General features: G+C 42.2%; 1 protein-coding gene across 1 annotated transcript in view; it reads right to left on the bottom strand.

Moving 5' to 3' along the window:
* ARHGEF26 (Rho guanine nucleotide exchange factor 26) overlaps window positions 1-10022 on the bottom strand; it is a 58357-nt gene extending 48335 nt beyond the window's left edge. The window contains exons 1-3 of the mRNA XM_056357997.1: window positions 8805-10022; window positions 7273-7312; window positions 5166-5311 (exon numbers count right to left, since the gene is read on the bottom strand). Coding sequence (XP_056213972.1) covers window positions 5166-5311; window positions 7273-7312; window positions 8805-9773 — 1155 coding nt within the window. The 5' untranslated portion in view covers window positions 9774-10022. The remainder of the gene's footprint in view (window positions 1-5165; window positions 5312-7272; window positions 7313-8804) is intronic.
* Between the last annotated feature and the right edge of the window lie 12422 nt (window positions 10023-22444).

Below are 22444 nucleotides of genomic sequence, written 5' to 3'. Positions count from 1 at the left end.
TCATTTTATGCCTGCCTACCAGGCACCACAAATCTGAATAGGAGGCTCAACAGTCAAGATGGCACAAGAGGCTCAACAGTCAAGATGGCACAAGGTTAACAAGTGCCACACTTTGGTTTGCATGCACACCAAAGTATACACATGCACGTATATACTTGCAAAAATAACAAATATTCCAGTGCGCGAGCAATTGTTCTTGTGAACTTAATTGAACTTGTGAACTTAAGCTACAGATCCCTCACCACAAACATACACTTCTGAATACCAAGCAAGAATTAAAGTACCTTTCAATCAACAACCTGAAAGCTTTAAAGCACTCACTAGGAAGCACAATGTCACTTTTTTCTGGGTGCAGTGGAAGACGTTTCTAAAAATATGCCAACACAGGAAATACCTATGAACATATCCAAGAGATTTCAATGCTTCCTGTTAACAGAGCAACTGCAAATTTCCAGTGAGGTCACTGCGGCAACCACTGTATTAATGTTCAAAAAGTGTAGCTGTGTTTTGTGATCATTATTCTGTCATATATGGATGTGTACATAAAAGTATACATATAAATTAATTGCATAAGCAAATGGCTCAACCTTATATTCTTAATCAATGGCAACGCTTCCAAAGAGGCCCAAATATGGAGACTATTTTTGGCGCACAGTGAAAGAAAATTCAATTCCTATTCCAAAATGTTTTAGCTGAAATAGCCTAAAAATTATATTTATCATACTATGCAAACAAAAAGTTAATATAAGCTTAAGAACATAACCAGAAAGAAGAGGCCCAACACTACAGCTACTACCGCTGACTTACTGTCCCACTGGACTTTTTCCAACTCACTTATGACTGATTCAGCTGCAGAGATGAGGAGGAAAAGATGAAAAGAACAACAGGTTAACTCTGTGGTTAAGTACAAGACATTCCTCCAAATACAGAGGTGCTGGATGGGGGTAACTCACCAGAAATATTTCTCTGACAAATATAGGAAGCAGCTGCACCATAAACAATTTTAACATAAGCCCTCTGATAATGGGAGAGAAATGGGAGCTAAAGCAAAGATTAGCCCTGAAGATCCTCAACAATAAAACCAGGCAGCTTTTGTATGATACCACAGGGAAGAGGCAGTCATGGAAAGGTGACAGTGCGAGTGGCTTGGTAAAGCAACTTAGAGCAGCTTTTTAAATGAATAAGAAAAACCACAGCTGCACTTTTCCCAAGCCAGAGAAAGAGATGATCAGAAAAATGAAACACAAGATGACCAAAGCTTGGAAAGAGTTTCAGGTTAGAGAAACAGCAGTTGAGAGAACATGCAAAATCTTGATGCAGCGCTACACAAACACATTGAACCTACTGGGTATGAGATCAAATACATCAATAATTCTAAGAATTACCCATGCTATGGGACATTGTTTCCAGTGTAGATCTCAAGAATATTTGTAAGAATCATAGCAGCATTGACAGTAGTAATGAAAAGTAAACATGCTTCGTATCTCCAGGCTGTATGGTAAGGACCTCGAAAAACACACATTTAAGTTCAAAGTCCACCAGTCAGACACAGTGGTCAAACCCTGCAGCATGTTTCCCAGGGAGGTGGCGAGGTCTCCACCCATGGAAATGTTAACAACCTGGACACAGTCGGACAACTTGCTCCAGCCAACTCTCCTGAAGCAGGGGTCTGGACAAGATCTCAAGGGGACCCTTCCAACCTAACTGATGCTGTGATTCTTCGAATGCACAGTAACACACATTGTCATTATCCATACCATACCAACTGAATGCTGCATTTGTTGGAAAGTAAACACATTTAATATAGTGCACAAGTTAGTATCACTGCCTATGATTTGCTGGAAATCTTCACAATTATCGAAAGATACTTTTCAAATATATTTGGAAATATTGGTTATTCTCCCTAAATTAAACTTTTAAATTAACAGATGAAGGTTGCAAGGAACAGAGATAGTAGATAAGGTAGCTCTTTACCTAGTCACCTGCTTCACTACTGCTAGCTGTCTAATCTGCAACAGGAAGAAGGTTCAAGAGAAGAATTTGAAAGGAACTGGACTTAAACAGCACCCCATTTCAGAGTCTGTATATGTTCTCTGAAAAGCTCAATCTTACTTTCACATGGGTGCATACACTGCAGGAAGAGAGAAACATGTTTTTATTATTATCATAAAGGATTCAACAACTCTATACATGAAGGTTTCACTACTCCCCTCAAATGGCAAGTCTGGTCAGAACTGACTGCATCAGCCATCAAGCCTGTATGGCCAAAGAAACATCCTGCAGAAAGAGCAGATTCATTCTGCTGCCTCCCCCCTCTATTTCCTAGCATAGTCACTCCTAACAAATACCATAAATGTATTATTCTCCTTCTTTCCTAACATATGTTGAAACCCAATACTTTGACATTTTCCAGCTGACCTCCTGTTACAATTCCACACTCGCTTTTTAATACACACTGACAGCATGTAATTTTTCCAGGGAGTTATAAACAGAGACACTACAAGATTCAGATTCCCATATTTTGTTTTCACAGTCCACTACCTTTTCCCATATACTCCCCACCTCCATCCTTGTAAATCAAGTAAAGACACTGACCAAGTCTGCTGTGCTGGAAATCGTGAAGAACAAGCTGGTTTGTATAACTGTAAGCATGGCATAGGCATGGCTCTCTTACTGAAATGATCTTTGTACTATTTTGGTCTTGCAACAAATCAATGTTTTTGAAATTATTATTATTACTGAATAGCATTCCTCCCAAAATACCTCAGCTGTTGAACATTTAACTGCTGGTTTGCCTAAAGGCAGAAAAAAACCTGACTTCATTATAAACAATTTTTTTTGCAGCATTGAGCAAATAAACTACATTTAATGTACTTTCTTTGTTGAAAAAAAAAAATTAAAGCTAATCTTTTCAAAACCACATTGTCTTGCCTGCTTCATAATTATTGAATCAAAGAGGGATTCCTATTTCCATACCTTAAACAGCAAAAGGTCATCAACACCTGTAAGACAGCTCTTCTAAACAGACAACATAAATAGCCTTAGAAGATATTGCTGAGGCTTAATAACTAATCTATACAGGATATACAAAGACAATGGCCCCAACTGTTGAATATTCTAGGTGATCGTAGAATCACTGAATCATTCAGGTTGAAAAAGACCTTTAAGATGATCCGAGTCCAACCATTAACCCAGTGCTGATGTCACGTAACATTCCAATGCTGCATACAGAGATGAAGTTCTGCAACATTCTGCAAGTTACATAAACAAAAACCAACAAAACCCCAAACCCTTCATTTTAGGGATATCCCTCTAGAAGCCACAGAAATGATCAAAGGATAACAAAATTAACCACAGATTTATTTACAGTTCCTTTAGTCTCAAAATCATGCACATGATGAAAGCCTGTTGAAATATCAACCAGTATCATTAATTTACTAGCAGGGAAGCTAGCAAGATTACATTACTGATTAAAACAGCTGAATTCTACTTTGTTTAACAACGCTACTAAGAAAAAGCCACTGCGGATGCTTCACGGACTGTGCTATGGGTAGCAGAATACCACTGTCTGAATACTCAGCTTTTTAAAAATGGTTTCCATTAATACATGCAGTCAAATCAACCTAGAGTAGTAAGGTAGGTAAGGAGTAAGGTAAGGAGTAAGGTAAGGAGTAAGGTAAGGAGTAAGGTAAGGAGTAAGGTAAGGAGTAAGGTAAGGAGTAAGGTAAGGAGTAAGGTAAGGAGTAAGGTAAGGAGTAAGGTAAGGAGTAAGGTAAGGAGTAAGGTAAGGAGTAAGGTAAGGAGTAAGGTAAGGAGTAAGGTAAGGAGTAAGGTAAGGAGTAAGGTAAGGAGTAAGGTAAGGAGTAAGGTAAGGAGTAAGGTAAGGAGTAAGGTAAGGAGTAAGGTAAGGAGTAAGGTAAGGAGTAAGGTAAGGAGTAAGGTAAGGAGTAAGGTAAGGAGTAAGGTAAGGAGTAAGGTAAGGAGTAAGGTAAGGAGTAAGGTAAGGAGTAAGGTAAGGAGTAAGGTAAGGAGTAAGGTAAGGAGTAAGGTAAGGAGTAAGGTAAGGAGTAAGGTAAGGAGTAAGGTAAGGAGTAAGGTAAGGAGTAAGGTAAGGAGTAAGGTAAAGTTCTGTCTTTGCCAAATAAAGGACCCTAAACTGGACCTTCTCAATTGTATTGATTGTTATGCAAAACAAAGACCAGTAATTGATCAGGACTTCCATGTCCCTCTCATGAAATGAAAAACAATGTTTAGCAAAAACAGCAAAACCCAACCAACCAAACGCAAACAAACAAACTAGCCAAACAGGACTAAATCCTGTTCAAGGTTTAGTCCACACAAATTTATTGAATGGTACCACAAAGCACAGTTTTCGCTCTGAGTTTACACACTGTTAGGATTTCAACCTGTCTTTTCAGGCTGGCATTACCTCATTCAGAACAGCCAGATACAGTAACATGCATTGGCGTAAACCGTAACTCTTCTGAGGACCTCCATCAGCACAGCTGCCAGCACCCTGTGCAGGTAAGGCCTAAGCAACCACCTCCAGTGATTGTGGAAAGTACAAAGTTAGGGTCTTAAATTCAATGCACATACAAAAGAGACATGCTTGATTATTTTTTTTTCCAGCATAGTTGAAAAAGAAAAGAAAAAAAAGTATCTTAAAGCATAAAATTGTGAAATATTAATTCCTTTGCATTTCAAAGTTGCATTTGATTTCACCTTAAACTACACTGATTTTTTTATTATTATTATTATTTTGGTGATTTCAAATCACATACTCTGTTGTGTGGCCACACGAGCCTACAAACACACTTGCACTAGAAAAAGGAAGGTGTCGGTATAACCAGGGATTCTGGCAGGAGCATCAGTCTATACCTACTAAAATTGACTGAGAAGACATGATTTATGCTTTCTTTAAGCTGTTATGAGTTACTATACATGAAACCTGAACAAAAGCTAAATTGAGACCTCTGGATTTGTATTATTAATATTTGAATAGTTGCAAACTTGTAAAAAAAAAAATTGAGACATCTTTTATTTTGGAAGGGAAAAAGGAGATGACAAACTTCAGCCAAAAATTCCAGTAGCAAATAAAAAGACCTGCTTCAATACATTCTTAGATACTCTGTCTTTGTCTGGCTATATGATGATCAAATACTCACAACAGACAGCTGACTCCATGTTGATCTCAGGGGCTTACAGTGAAAAACAATCTTTTCATCCAACTTCTGCTCTCGGGGCTCAGACTCTTCATCGGAATCTATGTCCAGAGCTTTTTCTTTATAGTTCTGATATAATACAGCATTTTCTATAAAACAACAATAGTATGTCAGTAATTGCTAGAAAGTTTGTTTAGCTGCTTTCATAAAATTGTAAGTAACACTTAAACAATGCAAAAACCCCAAATGTCAATGTGCTGTTCACAAACTCCGAGACAAAGATAGTATCTTATTTAGGATGGACAATGGTGCAGTACAGTAACAATGGATCACTGTACCACTACCAAAAGATCCACACTGACTGAATTAAATAACAGATGTGTTCTTTGTAAAAAAAAAAAAACAACAACCAGAAAACAGTTTTTTCTTCCTTGGTTTGCTGCACAATGTTTCAAAATTAGCCAGCAATTTAAAAACTGAACAAGCATGTTGAGCAGAGTCACTAACCTGGAGGTCTAGCTATTTTAATCTACAAGTCCACTACCCATGCCAACTTTCATTCCATCAGCTTTAAGTACCATCTTTGCACTTCACTAAGGAAATGATACAAATTTCAAAATTTTGAGGTCAGAACTATTCCAAATAGAAACTTCAAAGGTTGCTTGAGTAAACATGAGGCCTATGAACCTTAAGACAAAATACACTCGTTGTATCAGTAGTGCCAGCATTCATTCAGTATCATCGATGGCAACGAAATGCAGGTGTGGAGCACACCCTTTCCATTTCCCAATCTCCTTGACCACACACTCTTCTCAAAAGCAGCCAGAAAAGGACAGAGAAATTCAAGACCAGAACAACCTAACAGGCAGATCAAGCTGTTAAGAAAGCAAGCTCTAAAAGGTACTTTAGAGATGGGCCAGGCTTTGGACAATATCCAGTCCTCCCCTACCAGATAAAAGGGAAAGAAGTGAACAGTCTGGATGCTCCACACACAGGTGCAACTCCTGAGGTCTGATGCTGGACTGGGTAGGTATGTTCCACCTCTCAGACCACACAGCCCTCACCTGAGTATTATACAACATCTGGCCTTTTGTATTTGCCCTCTGGAACAGGTCTACACAGCATATATGCTTTTAAGGCCAGAAATATGTACAGCAACTGAATTCTGAGAGGCATTACAGAGAAAGGTACTAGCTGGGATCAGTTCAAGATAGAAAGGAGACATTGAAAGAGAATCTAGAAAACGTCATCAGGAGATAGTGTGAGAGAAGATGAAAGTAAGATAGAGAGCAATGCAAATGGAGCAAAGTAGAAAAGTCTTGACAATAGAAGTAAGAGGAAAAGGAAGGTAACACAGCAGCTGATACGACCTTAAGGAGGCATTAAGCAGAGAAAAGCCAAGAGAGTAGCAGTTGCTAGAATTAAACTTCCATAGACTAATAATGGAGTCATAGCCAGGAAAGATTTTTTTTCTTGTTGAAATATTGCGAATAGCAGCAAACTTGGCAAAGCCCAGAATTAACGAGTAACATTAACAGTGTTTTTCTGACACTTAAAACTTGAAGCCTAGGTAGCAAGAAAAGGATTACGAATTCACAGAACACACCCCAGCACCCCTGCCTTATGAGGAAAAGGGAGAAACACATGAACCATAAACTCTGAGAACAGCAACCTGGGCATCTGCTTGCAAGCGATGACCCCAAACCCATAAACTGATCCACAAAAGTTACATCTTGCACCTAGGGAGTCACAGGGAATATGCAGGAAGGCAGTCCCAACAGGAGGAAGAAGCCTCATTATGTAATTCTACAGAACTGTTAGGGCCAAGACAGAAACATTGATCAATTAATCTTTTAGGAAGGAATGGAATTTAAATTGGAAAGAAGCCCTTCAAACAAAACCCCATTTTTAGCCTGCCATTTTGTATTCTTTAAAACATTCCCTGAAGTATGTCTAGTGCCAAAACTATGGTTCCATGGTTTAGGCAGTGTACTGAAAAACAAGGCACTTAAGTCTTTGACTACATATGAAAGAAGCGTGCAAAATAATCTTGGAGTTCATCTCTCTTGTGATTGAGCAGATTATCAAGTCTGTACAGAAAAGGGCTTACCTTCCCCATCAAATGTCCCTTGTCCTTTCAGCATTTTCTTCTGATAATTTTAACAAGAAAGAGATATATACACATTAAAAGAATGCAAAACAATCAATGGTAACAAGAACTTCTGTTTTGATACTTAGGCACCACATTAGCAGGCCCTAATCTATAAACTTCTGGTATTGGACAAGTATTCATGAAAACAATGGTTTCACCACAGAAAGTGAAAAGCTACTCTAGCTTTCCTTCTCTCACATGCTGTTTATACATACTTGTCCCCAATGCTTCTCTTATGTTTCAAAAGCGTAGTACACTAGCTTTACAAGAGTTCTGTGAATCTGCAACTCATTCCACTGTCACTGGACTTTCCTATGAGGACAGAAGGTACACAACTGAGCGGCTCTTTTCACACACTTTGCAAAGAGCAACCACATTAAGTATTTTATAAACTAATGTTTTGAGACCAAAACAAAACTTTGAGGCAAAACAGATGTTTTGGTGCAACAGGTCATACGGTCTAAGAAGTCTGTTTTAAAAAAATGCTACTAGCAAAAAGGGGGTTGTGTGTAAAGCCAGGACAACATCACATGCTCCTATTTTAAACAAAACATACTGTTAAAGACTACTACCAAAACCAAATCACATCACCACCTCCCTACTCTGCAGCAGTCTACAATTTGATTGATTACTATTTCGCCACTTATAGCGTTTTCACAAAAGCTGCCATAACCATGATTTTTAATTTGGTTGAAAACTGATAATTATTCTAATAGCTAGAGCATTACCCTTAGCCTTGAGTACTTTATTACACAATTCCAAACTCTGCAGAAATCTACCAATATATTTTTCAAAAAGTACCAGATTATATTAAAAAAGAAATACAATATTACAATAAGATATGTTCAAGTAAAAGTATTTTCAGTAAGTCTTTATAATTTAATACATTAACATTCAATATAAATCTACTACTCCTAAGAGATTACAACCAAGAATTAAAAACGGGCATTCTGCTTTTACTTGCAGTCATTAAAATCAAGCTACAAATAAACATACCTGAAGTGGCTGCTATCAGTTTAAAAAACACATTCCGATTTTTAAAAATACTAACATCCCAGAGGAGCAAGGGTGAAAGTTCATTTTTTCTGTCCGTCTGCCTACCTTCGCAGGTAGCCTTTACTAGGTCAAAGTCTTTTTTTTCCATGTTTACTACTTTCTGGGGAAAAGTTTTAGAACATCACTTGATTGTGGAAGAGAACCTCTATGTGTTGGGGAATCCTGCAGGAAACGCAAGCAGGAGGCTGCCATCACACATTTTTGAGCTGCCTGGATTTCAACAGAGCCCTGTCCCTGAAGCCTCCACCACTTCACTTTGAAAACAACATTTGTAAGTGATCTGCGAGACTCACCAATAACTATGAGAAGTTCTGTGGTAGCAAGAAGCAGACTGGAAGGACTCCAGCATCTATGGAAAACCTAGAGACTGCAAATCGCCGCCAGTGTCGCCTACACCACTCAAAATCAACGTGTCTCCGTTCATCACCACTTACCTTCATCCTGCCCAGGCTTGAAAATTTCTCTTTATCCTCAACAACCGCTTTAAGTATGGGCTGGGACATTCGGTTTTTTTTCTTAAAATTGGAAGAGCCGTCGAAGTCCACGCCGCTCACCACGGCTCTGCGGTAGGACGTCGAGCGCAGGCCGCGCCTCAGGGTCCCCGGGCTGTCCAGGTCTCCCTCGGCTTCTTCCTCCGCATCGGCCGCCAACGGCGCGCTGAGGCTCTCCACCATGCTGCGCACCTTCAGCACCCTCCTGCTTGCCTCCGCGCTCTGGCCGCTGTGCTTGCTCGTCACCTTTATCTCGGAGGCCAGGCTCCTGGGGATGATCTGCTGCGTGCCCACCCTGCGGGCGGCCGGACTGTCGGTGCTCAGGACGGCGGGCGGGCCCGCGGCGGCCGCGCCGGGCGGCGGGGAGGTCGCGGGGGATCCCGGCGGCGGCCGGCCCGGCGCTCGGGGGAGCCGGTTGCACTGCGAGGTTGCGCTGCCAGCGGGCGAGAGCTGCGGGCTGCCCGCGAGAGCGGTCTGCTCCCGCTGCGGGGACAGTGCCGGCTGCCCGGGGACCCTCAGGGGATGATGGCCCGGCGGGCTGCCCGGCGAGGTGACGGCGCCGTTGGCGCTAACGCCGACCGGAGCGTCAGAGGCCGGAGCGGGCGGCTCAGGGGAGACCGCTTCGCGGGCTGGAGGCCGCACCTTCCCGTTGGACACGGAGCCCATGGCGGGGCCCCTCCGCGGCGCTCCGCCGCCCGGGCAGGTGCTGACGGTACCGGCCGGCTGAGTCACGGTGAAGCAGCTGCACCTGTCCCCTACGGGGAAGTCGGTGTAGAGCACCCCGCTGGGGCTCTGGTACGACTGCAGCCGGGCTTTGCTCCAGGCGCGGGGCTGCGGCCGGGGGGTCGCCCTCCTCCTCCAGCGCGGCGCCGCCTCGTCGCCGCAGAGATCCGCCTCGCCCGCCCCATCCATCGCCCGCTCCGCGGGGCGCCGCCAGCTCCCCCTGCCCGCCGCCAGCCAGAAGGGACGCGAATGCCCTCGGGGAGAGGCTGCTCCCCCCTGCCAGGAGCCCGCCCTGGGCCGCCCGGCCGCGGGGAGCGCGGGGCCCGAGCCCGTTCCCGCTCTCGGCAGCGGCCCGGCCCTCACCTCACGGCAGCGCCCGCCGGGGGCGGGGGGACACGGCCGCCTCCCCGCCCCACCTGCGGCCCGGCTGCGGCGGAGGGCGGCGCGCCTTCCCCCACTGCCTTCCGCCAGCCCCCGCGGCCCCGCCGCGCCCGGCCCCGCCGCCGGGCCCCTCCCCGGGCCTGCCTTGCCCTGCCCCCCCTGCTCCCCAGGCCGAGCGCGGGCCAGCGCCACGCAGGTGGCGGGCGGCGGGTCGGGAGCAGCGGGCGCCGCCGGCCGACCTCACCTAGCGCTGCCCAAGGCGGGCGGGCCGCGCGCGGGGCGTACAGCGGCGCGCGGGGCGTACAGCGGCGCGCGGGGCGTACAGCGGCGCGCGGGGCGTACAGCGGCGCGCGGGGCGTCCAGCGGCGCGCGGGGCGTACAGCCGTGCGCGGGCGCCTGGGGCCAGCCCAGCAGCGACAGCCCCGGGCCGTGGCTGCGGGGACGCAGTGGTGCCGGCACACCAGGAAAATGCTGCATCTGCGCCAGGAGCCGTGCAGCCCCAACGCCCCCCCGGTGCCGTGCCCCCCCCAGGCCATGCCCCTGTGCCACCCCCACGGCGCCCACCCGGGCAGGGGCTGGCGCGAGCCCGCGGGCCGTGCGCTGCTCCGGCCTTAGAGAAGGCGTTGGAGCACCTAACAAACAAGTGGTGGGAGAAAGCTGGAAAAAGGAGCAGCTTTTTGTTAAGAAAACAGGACATAAACCGTGAACCTGCTCGGAACTCCAACAGGTTACACCACCCTGAAAAAATGGTGTCGGTAAAAACATAGAAACTTAACTGTAACTTTGGTACATCATAGAACATAATTAAAGGAGAACCAACTAGGTTTTGAAAAGTAAAGTAAAGCCAAGAGCATGCTTCATGCTTTTGCACGGGTCCCTGCGCATGGTGCCACCCTGCTGCCAGCCCTGCAGCCTAGCCAAGGCTGCTGCCACCCACACCACAGGGCCCGGCGCTGAGAGCCTCAGCGGCAGAGTCCCCGGCATAAATAGCACAGATAATTTTTCTATTACGTTTAGTAATAATTCCAGCGTGCCCTTACTTCACTATCTGCTTCTCTGCAGTTAAAATTGTCTCTGCTTCTGTTGGGGAAAAAATAAGGATCCCTATGTTTTAAAAGCTACCTTGTGACAGTATGTAGAACATTTAGCATGAGTAATTATTTAGCTCTGCTACTAAATGTCACATTGGATACGAATGTAAAATATAATTTAGAATGCTTCCCTAGTATCAAATTGCAAACCTGCATTATTTGTCAGGCTTCCTTCAAATGCGTGAAAGATCAAATCTAGGTATGGTTTCTGTTCCTGTGCAATGTACCCAGTCCAGATGGCAGGACAGAAACACCTGGAACAGTTGAAGAGTCCAGGCCCTGCTTTCACAGCTTGGGGCACTCTGCAATCCAGAGGTTTGGAGATGGGACGATAAAGCACATACCTATTTCCCTTAATCTTGGCCTTCACTCTCAGGTTTTCTGCCACTGAAATCAGTGGTTGAAACACGCAGGTCATTTACACCTAAGTGACCATCAGGAAATGGCCAAGCAGCTAGGAGCTGCGAAAGCTTTGTTAGGCGGAACTGGTTTCCTCACACCTGGCTGAGAGGGCACTTTGCTTTCATTACCTGCAAGATGCAAACTTGATTTCTCCACAGATTTCAACTGAAAAAGAGTAATACAAAAAGCTTTGATGTAGAGACTGGGCCAGCAACACCCCGGCAATGGCAGGTGCCTGGCTGGGGAAGCCCTGCCAGCTACTAACCGCTCCAGGGGCTTTCTTCAGGGCTGTAGACACCAGCTAGGGGGTTTGTCAGGGGGTTCTAGGGGGGTGCAGAGCTGGCCCTGCTCTATGCATCTGTGACACAGGTGTTCCTGAATGAATGATGAGAGCTCTGTCCTCTGGGTATTAGAAACACAGGTTTAGAAAACTGGTCCAGTCGCTATGGTTGGCAGAAAGAGGGGGGCAGGGAGGGATGTCGCCCCCCTGAGCGTGTGTTTAACCAAAAACCCCACCAGGTTTCTACTTGGCAGATGCCAAATCTTGGACTGCTACTTAGGAAGTTTGAAAGCCAAGGTGATGATCATGTTTGTTACAAGAAAGGAATTAAATTAGAAAAGAGAACTGTAACAAAGAGAAGGGCTATCATCAGGCTTGATGGCAAACTATTGCAAAGGCTAAGTGATTCCTGCCCCGCCCCCCCCCCCCCCCCCCAAACATACCCATGAGTACGGAAGCAGAGGAGAAAGGGCCAGGTAGCCTCACATGGGCTATAATGTGCTCTGGTGCATCAGCACATGCCTAACTTCAAGAGTGCTAATGTTCTGACTTGAGTTCAACAAAATAACTTGCTGATTGAAAGATGGGTATCTGCTTAAACTCCTGGCTAAACTTGAAAGGAGAAGGGCTGGAAAAAATATTATTAGATTTTTAATTGTTCTCTCCAAACTTGGAAGAGTTCATGTATCACTGAATCAGAAAAAAATAGATTATAAGTGCTCTATTACCTTTTTAAAGATATTATACCATACTATTTAAATTTTGCATATATGTAAAAATACTACAAGCACAGAAGGAGAAGCCACAGGTGTAACCTAAAATGCTAGTTCAGTTGACACTTAGGATTTCACAGCCTTGTGCATTAATTATAAATAAAATTCACACAGAGGATTATTCCTAAAATTATCTCTCAGCTTTCCACATGAAATTGCCAAGGAATTGGATATAGTTGCAGCCTATTACTTAACTTGTAAATCCTAATTATTAATAACTGAGGTAATCAGCTTTTACAAGATTATTCTCTTACACATACTTATTAACTATGACGCAATTGCAAAAATAATTTTGGTTTCTGGACAGCCACCTCAGTGTTCAATTTCAGACACGGTAAAAAAGAAATAAACCCCTTACAATAAGATTGCCATCATAAGAAAAGTAAAATCAACTATATCACTTAAGAGAGAAAAAGAAATTTAAATGTAGTTATTAACACCTCATACAAAGCAAGGTCTCAGTATAAAATCACTGAGGTACTTTTTTAGAAAAGAAAAAACCTTAAATTAGCTAAGTACCGGCAGGGAGAGCGTGCCTTTCTACAGGGCCCGTTACAGACAGAGCGGTTGCTTGCCAAGGGTAAAACCTGGAACGCTGTACACCCCGTCATGTCGAGAGCAGACATCTGCCAGCAAAGCTCTCAGCCGTGTCTTCACAGCCATCGGGTTAATCCAGTTAGTGACCTTGAACATTTTCTAGGGAAAATTTTAAGCAAACGCACCATTTGCTAGCAAGTACAACATACCTAAAAGCTAGTGTTATAAATCTATACCAAACCAGAAAGCGTTTCTATACCTGCTTGCCACTAAACATTCCTTGATAGCCAGAAGACTATGTTTATCATAACCAGTATGAGACAGAGATTAGCAGACATGTGCAGATATTTTCAGTGGTGAATATGGTTATTCCCTGAAAATCTACCAAGGGAAATGGAGGATTATTCATCTTTTCCCCACATCCAAATTAAGAGCATACTTATCCTCTCTCTGAAATCCAAGAGAGAAAGCATTGCTGAGACTCTGCCTTCATTTATTAAATGAATGGCTGTGCTTCAGTCCCAAATGCAGTGCTTATTATATGGGTCCTGTAGGATAAATTTTAATAGATGGCAGTGTAATCAGTATCGTACTCTACATATTTTAGATTATATTAATGTATGTATATTATTATATATACATATATAAGTATATGTATGTTAAATACACCATTTTCTCTTCTCCAGTTCCGTACAGCAGAATTATATCTTGTCACTCAGATGCGAACGAGAGATTCTCTCAAGTTCACAAGCCAACAAGTAATGGTAAGATTAAACATAACTTTGGAAAGGTTGCAAGTTTCAATATATATATTTTTGTAAAATCTTAATGTAATCAAATTAAAATGTTCATGCAGGAACTTACAGGAGATGTGTAAAAACTCAAGAGTTGTGACTATGCTTTCTGGTTAACAACAGAAGAGGAAGAAAAATACTTGAACACTTTGTATGTTCAATTTCAAAACCATTTAGAATGTATCATCAAGCTCACGGCTGTCTCTCAGGGGTGCGCTGGGCTATAGCTCTTCAGCCTTGCACATACCTAGACATGTTCAGGAAACACCTGTAATTCATTGTTTTTAAATAAACTGACTGACTTTGTTTGCTGTACGGAGTGCTTCTTAATCCATCCTTGTATCAGTCCTCTCTATCTCCCAGGCAGTTTTAGGGTGTAAGGAGGTGTGAAGCGAGACCCAGTGCCAGTGGACCGTAGCAGAAACAATTCCCATGCAGGTGCTGTGAGTTGCATTTACTTTGGAAACTGTCCCTTCCGCAAATCAGGTCCCAGACTAGCCATGCCCCTAAAACTTCAGAATAGTGCAGATGATCTTCACTGCTGTTTGGGGTCTGCAACTCTTTCACTGCAGCCAACCTCGTGCTGTCGGCATTTTCAGTGACACCTGTCCTCTTGTGTGCCTGCAAGCAGAGGTGAAGGGACTAGCTGCTGCGTAATCTGCAGTGAAATCGCCTGTATGTCCCACCTGTGTTAACTGGCAGCTATGAAATACTAGTATAAATAACATTATTTTAAAACTCTTCTCTTTTCATTACTTTGGTCTGTTTACAGTCAGCTGAAAAAGAACCAACTGTTCTCAGAAGATTAGTGCAAGTCTCTATCTCATAATTAGCATGCATGAAGGAATAAGACTCTTACTGTCTCACAAAATCCTGACCACAACAACAGGAGTGACAGAGGTCACCCCAAACTGAAAAAAAGATGAGATGTAAGTGTGATGGAGCCAGGCCACTGCTGAAATATTTCTGTCACTGCTCCGCTCTGGCAGGGCCATGAACTGCAAGGGAGTGGAGCTTGCCAGGGAAAGTAGCAGGATTTTACCGAGAAGGACACTTGTTACTTCAGCAACACAGGCAATCCCAGCGCGCTCAGAGCCATGCCATGTAGAGAGGGCAGAGCCTTCTTAGCCTCTTCCTCCCTCTGTCTTTTCTATACAACTGTACGCTGTGAGAGGTTTTACTCTGAATTACGCTCAGCTAAATTTTAACTGTAAGTCAAAACCAGCAGAAGACAGTTTCATTATTTCTATTTTCCCCTTAATTGTTTTTGCTGTTAAAATAATCAGCAATAGTATAAAGCCTTCCAGCATTAACTAAAAGCTTTTAGGGGAAAACCAAATCCCATTGTACTGCAGTAATAAAGGACCTGTTAATGCTCATGGAGTATCAATGTTGGAATAAGATGCTATTTTTACTGTTAGACTGGGATGTAGCTTGGAATAGAACAGCAGAAAAAGAGTAAGAAAGAATGAGGATCCTGAGAAACATGACAAATGACTGAGGTACTGCTACCTCTGATTCTAGTAATGGAAGTTACAAATTTCTTATCTACATGATCATAAAAATAACCTCATGTTTACTAAGTCTTAAAATGATATTACTTGTTACCCAGGTACTTCAACGGCAACATTTCCTGATAATGTCTTTTCATTTACTGCATCAGAAGTGGGTCCACCGATCATGTCCTACTGTGAGAGAAGGAAGCTACCTGGCAACTGCATCATTTGGGAGGCACTTGGGAATTTTCCAACAGGAAGTATCTGAGGTTTCAGTATCTTAACCAAATTTTGTGTGTGTATGTGGTATTTCAAATTTTGATGAGAAAAGCATTTCCTGCCTTGCTTGAATTATATGTCCTTCTTTGCTGACATACAAAGTTGGTATCTACAATACTTTTACTAGTGAAGCTCCCATGGACTTCAATGTAGATAGTTAGGTCCAGCAGGATTAGGCCTGTCTATTGTTAAAGTAGGTAACTTCTGTAAAAGGTTATCAAACTTTCCAAAAGTTACATCTATTTCTGTCTTTTGTTCAGTGAATGTGCAACGAATCTGGATTTTAAAGGAGAGTTGTGAAACTGAAAACTGGGTCCCTTCATCTTCAGTTTATGTATATACACTGTTTTTCCAGTTTTAGGTTTCCATTTACAATGTTTGAAATGCTGACAGTGAACTTCATCTCAATAATTGTAAGAACATCCCTTCTATAGGAGAACAGTTAAGGAAAAGTCTCTGAAAAATGTGGATATAAACTCTTTTAACCGATTACTGTAGTTCATAAGATGTTGCTATTTAAACAGTTTAGTAGGAAGATAAGGTACCTCAAACATTTCCTAACAAAAGGATTGAAGCATTGCTTGCCATAGCTGAAGACATTTTGTGGTTGCTATTAGAAACTAAAGAAAGCTTGGGAGCCTGCAAAAACATGTCTTTGCAACTAAAGGATGCTTTTCTCTGTGTCTGCTCTTTCTTTATTCTTTCTTTGTCTGCATGTTGCACAGAAAATGCCTGAACAAATGACAGGAGGAAGAGAGGATCATTACTGTCGGTATGTCTCCAAAGAGCTGCTTCTTATCCTGTAAGTTCATTTTTCAGTTGAGCTTTTTTGTGGTGGTTTGTTTTTTGTTTTTTTGTTTTGTTTGTTTTTTTTAAAGGAATGAACATTCTGCTTATACAGAAATGAAATAAAAAATATTGGAGAACCACTATGTTTTTGATCTGCCTCCTTAGTGACAGATAATAATTTATAGGTTTGAATCACTGCTGTCATTTTCAGCAGTCAGAGCAGGAGTCACCTGTTCTGTAGCCCCTTTCAGGCTGTGACCATCCAGCCTCTCTGTGTCACTGGACTTGGCCAGTCCACCCTGCAGTGTCAAGTGAGACGTGGTTCCACTTGCAGATTGCTGAACCTCCATACCACATAACTCCAGTGGACCACTCGCAACTCAGTGCTGCTGCCTGCACAGATGGGGTAGCTGTTGTAAATCGAGGCTGAGATTTTCAAACCTGAATCTCTCAGGGTAGATACCTAAACCCTATTTAATGGCTTACCTAAATGTGGATGATTTTCAGAAACACTGAACCTGGTTTAGTTTCAAAAAACTGGACAACTGATTAACCCAGAGTTAATCCCAGATTTCCCTTTGATGCATTAAAATGCTGGAATTTTATGAATGCCATAGCAACAGAATCAGAAAATTAGGAGATGTGGAGTGTGAGGCATGGAAGCTTCTCTCTTTTTCTCTAATGAGCTGAAACTCTGAAGTGTGCATTTCCTCCCTAAGTTCAAGTTTCCCATTTGTACTCTCTACATTCAGATTTCACGCTTCACTTAGCTTCTTGGCTGAAGTTCCTTCAGTGGAAACTATGCATCAATGCGTGAGTAACGGGTGAGATCCTGGTTCTGCGAAAGGCTGTGGGAGTTTTATTATTGACTTCAACAAGACCATAATTTTGGCTGCAGTAGGGCTAATTGGACCTGAATAACCATGAGTTTGACAGAATTCCCTGATCTACTTAGTGAGAGGCCATTCCCACATTGTGCAATTCCCAATATATTGTGCAACTAATGCATCAATAGCAGTATATGTAAGGGTGTTCCTTTCCTAAACATTCTGAAAAATTGGCACTTCTTTTATTATCTTTCCTCTTCAGGCTTTTAGAATTGTTCCTAATTCAGCTCTGAACCCACTAATTAGCTCAAATACATTTTAATTAGTGGGATATATTCTGTTGTTGTACGTGCCAAAATTCAGCTATATAGTTTCTCTAAGCTCAAGTTTTCTAAATTTGTCTCCCTCCCAGTCAGATTCATGCTCTTCTTTTCTAGCAGTCACTTCAGTGTTCTCCTCATTTGGAAATAATTTATATCATATTATCTAAGTCTTTTTTTCATCCTTCACCTTGGTTGTCACTTATTTCCTAGCCTACCATACAAAACTGCAAGGTTAATTTACTTCTCTGCTTCTCAAAAGATTCTTAAGAACGAAAAGACACATCCCATACTGAACCTTCCATTTTCTCATCCACTACACCACCATTTTCAGAATGGATTATCTTTCTTCTTCAGACAATAAGCCCGTCTGAAATAATTTTCATCATTCACTTCTCTCAACTTCATGTTAATTAAGATAGGAGACTATTAATAACGAACACAATTAGATATGCAATGCACAAGAACCTGTAGAGCTCTAACAAAATAATTCTCATACTTAAATTATACATGTTTTCATGTGTGTATGTATGTCTCTATAAAAAAAGTACAGAAAACTCCAAAGCACATCTCAGCACTTTTGATGTAGCACTTCTCTCTTGAAAGCACAAGCATTAACCAATCAACTCAAGCATCTCTTACAAATACTTGTCTTAGTACCTGGTCAGCTTAAGAGCTGTTGTTGCACTTGGCTCTGCTGGTAAGGACCGTTCTCCCCAGTTCATTGTCTAGCCATGAAGACATAAATGACATGCCCATGGACAGCCAGGAGTCATTACATAAAGAAGGATTGGTCAGAGAGTCATGTGCTTCAGCCCCACTTCTGCTGCAGTAAGAAACATAAAACTGGTGACACCAGAGCTTTCTATAGCTCAGTGTCTCTCCTGTACAAAGGAGATCTCCAGCTGTCCTTTTGGATCTACTATCCAATGGCCTGTGCTGGGTGCAGGCTAGTAAAAGCAATAGCAGAGAACCTGGGTTTATTTTCAAACACAGCTTGGCCAGCACTACACCTCCCATTGTAAGAGATTTCGGGAAGTACTTCCTCCTGCAGGAGCAAAGCACGGGTGCATGTCTCAACAGACTGAGATGGTGATGTGCTTGCACAGGTCTCAGTACCACAAAGTGTTACAGAAGCATAATTTACAAAGCACATTTATTTTGTGGTTTGTAAGTAGTAGTTCTGGCAATTGAAATTCTAGAACGATAGGTGCAGTTATGGGGAAGACAAAAAGGAGAGGGGGTATGTATAACAGAATATTGCAGGAAAAGAAAGAAAAGACCTTCAGCTGAAACAACAACCAGTTAGAAGCAGAATGAGAAGTCTGAGAATTCATACAACACTTTTAACAAGACTAAAGAGAGAGAAGATGGGGGTAAAGACACTTACTGAGCCAAGAACACAACAGAATCCCAGAAGAAAGAACTCGGGATTCAAAAGGAAGAAAAAACAAAAAGAAGTGAATAGACACAAGTACCGTTTTGCCAAAGGCCTCTGTCTGAAGGAGAACAGCTAGTGCACTCTGCCTGAGCAGTAAATTATTAATTTTATCTGTGAAGCAAGTCCTCATAGACAAAACATTTTTATTGCTTTTCAGTTGGTTTCAAAATTAGTCACAGACTGATTTTATCCCTTAACTCAAACTGAAGGTGATCAAGACCTTGAAAAAGGCATTCTTCCAGAGAGGCAATACTGGACCCAAAATAAGCAGAAACCTTGCCCAGCATAGCTGCTGTGGAGAATAGGCTGTCTTAGAAATGTTAACAGAGTTTAAATACTTCCAAGTTACTCTGAAAAATCTTAGCATGAGAGCCATGCAAACTTATTTATGCCAGCAGGTCAGCTGGCCAGTGTGCACGAGCGTGGGACTAACAAAGAGCAGACTGCTCGGGCAATTTCAAGTCCACATACCTTACCTAGTTGGGAAGAGCTTTGGTAGGCAAGAGCCTTTTTCAAAGGATGAGCACTTAGCTGAGTTCCACTGACTTGGTAAAGGCCTTACAAGTACCTGAAACTGGAAGTGAACATGGCACTCGCCTGGTGGCTGTGGAAACAAAACATGAGCTGCCCTGAATGTGCTGGGGCATCACCTCAAATGTTTTCATGATCCATTAAGCTGAGCAGCAACAACTAGCAGTGCTGGCTTTCAGCCAGCTTTAGGGAGCTGAAAAAAGTCATTTGAGCTAGTACACGGACTGCAACTTCTCAGTGGTTTTACAGCACAGGTGACAATGCTCTGTGGCCTTCTGAATGATTAGAAGGATCTCCGTGCGTTGTGGTTACTGATACAACATTGCTCATATTTGTGCATGGTCTTACTGTGCTTTGGGTTTCTATTTTTACAGGATGATATGTATTTTGTATGGAGGGTTTTTTTTAATGTTGAATTATGCTCCTCTGGGGTATAGAAGAAGAAAGGGTAAGAGTGGATGAAGGTACGCACGCATACAGCAAGAATGTTTCTTTGCAGCTCTCAGAAATTTTGCCTGACTTTTTCCTAGTGAGCTCTGTGCTGTTAAATACACATCTGGATTTGTGTGTAGTGTCAAAGTGCTTGTGTTTCATTTACAGTTTTATTCAAAGTTTCTCAGGAGATGAAAGACAAAGTGGCTGAAAATATTCTAAACTGCAGTCTGAAAGAAAGAAAAAAAATTAACCTTTGTGTCATTACTTGGAAAACCTAAAAAGAACTGCAAGCCACAGTTTGTCTATGATACTGTGAAGTGCTTCCTGTTCTTGTTCCTGCATGTTCCTTCTGTCTTAAAAAAATTAGACTAATAAGAAAAGAGTTACTAAATTGCTAGCATCCTCTGTCCAATGGTACTGAATTAAGCTGGTATTTGTCAGGCCAACATTTGGAACTACCCGACTGCAGTGTCAGTGTGTTCACTGGCTGAACGAGAGGTTACTGAAGCAATGGGTAACATTCCTAGGCAATGTTATGATGTGGTTTATGTTCTTGTTTTCTTAAGTGATAAAAGCCAGAAGCTAGAAGGAAACAGAAAACACGTTTTTCTCTCTAAGACAAACAAGAAGAACGTGCATTACAAACCAGTTTACTTAGCTTGATACCTACTTGCTCTGTATCACAATTAATCCATTCTTCAAGTAGAAAAATAAGCAAAATAAATTATCTTGGTCATCTCACTTTGAGCTACATAGGCTCTTTGATAGGAACAATTATTTTTAAGACCTATCTCAGGGATGTTAAATATCAGGTGCAAACGCTTGCAAGAGGTGAACTCTCATGTGCTGAATGGGAGAGAATGTTCATTTTTGTAAAGCAAGATTTTTTTTCCCCTCCAGACACTTTCTATGGATTTTAGTGTACTCTAGTTTGTGTGTGCCTTTATGGACTCTTGTGACTTGGCAACAACGATGCAGTAAAGCTCACAGGAAAGGAATTTGGTCTTACATTACAGTCTGAGCCATGGCACAATCCACACCTCTCAAGCTGTGTAACTAATAATTCTTTATGACCCATTCGGTTAAGCCTGTCCAAACTCCTTTGTAAATACTCCTAAATGAGTTTACTGATTTAGAATTAATTTTTAAGCTCAGTTTATATATGCAAGGTTTAAACAGATCTAAGTGCATCCAATGGCAATACAATAAAGATCATAGCTCAACATGCACAACTGGGATATGGAGGAAGTCCTGCAGTAGCTTCGATGCTGAATTTACACCATCTAGAGAAATAGCAAAGTGCAAATCAACTATCATCCACTATAAACAGTATGACAGCTTTTTCTTTTCAACTTCATTTTTTTAGTGGTATAAAACTAACTTCTCAGAGGAACTAATGATTCGAGGAACAATTGAAACACTAAATAAATGTATGAAAGTTTTTTGCCGAACATAAAGACATGCATATGCCTTTACAAAACAGACACATAATCCTTCCTCTTGTACCCTGATTGTCTTTTCTTTGCTGATGATGTTTAGCTTGATTTCTATTAATGATAATATTCACTGTAGTGCCCCAGATCATGAGGAAACTGATTCTGAAATAGCCATCTTTTGCATTACTATAAGCCCTCAGCACGAAGAAGTCACAAGAACTGGAAATACTCAGATCCTGTGCAAGGACAAGGCAGTAACATTTGACCAGCTACACAATACTAATCACTGCTGTGTAGGTTATTAACCACTGCCCTGTATCATAAATTCTTCAGTCACCAGCAGCAAGTACCTGGCTCCCACTGAGGGCAGAATCCAGCCATGCTCTGGTAAGAGACCTTTGGCAAACGTCAGCCGTACTCATGATATTTATGACAGTGGTATCAATAGTCCATGAAAATGTATAGGGAAAAAGTGTATATGTCCTTTTCTAACTTGGCCACATTAGTAATAATAAGCAAAATCTTTTGCAAGGAGTTGAAATAAGTTGTTCTCTGCCATCCTTGAGCTGGGTGGAACACTTAGATGACGGATTAGTCCAGGCATCGGCAGCCTCCTCACTCATGTTAACAGGCTTTGCAATGGAGTCTTGTTGCACGATATCCATCAGAACGGCCTGCTAGGTGTTGAGCTACAACTAATCAGTAACTCAAAGTTTAAAAAGCTATTCCCAAATCTCCTGAGAATTCCAAGAGAAATATTTAATCCAGCAGTGAGAGACATTAGAAAGGACAGGCAGCTACAGATGTTCTTATCCTTGTGAGTGAAAACCTAGAAATACTTGAAATACTCCAGATAGTTATGACTGGCCAGCAAATGCCACAGCAAATATATATCTTTGTTTTAAGTAAACCATTAACAGAACAGTCCAATCACAATGATAAAAACCACACTAATATTCTTGGACTAAACTACCTAACTGTAACTAGCCATCCAAAACTAAAGCTATAAAAATGGAGACGCTTCCAATAGGGGGGAAAAAAGAGCAAG

The sequence above is a fragment of the Falco biarmicus genome, chromosome 13 (assembly GCF_023638135.1).
Source record: "Falco biarmicus isolate bFalBia1 chromosome 13, bFalBia1.pri, whole genome shotgun sequence".
Lineage (NCBI taxonomy): Eukaryota > Metazoa > Chordata > Aves > Falconiformes > Falconidae > Falco > Falco biarmicus.
This window is presented reverse-complemented; position numbering and strand designations above follow the sequence as displayed.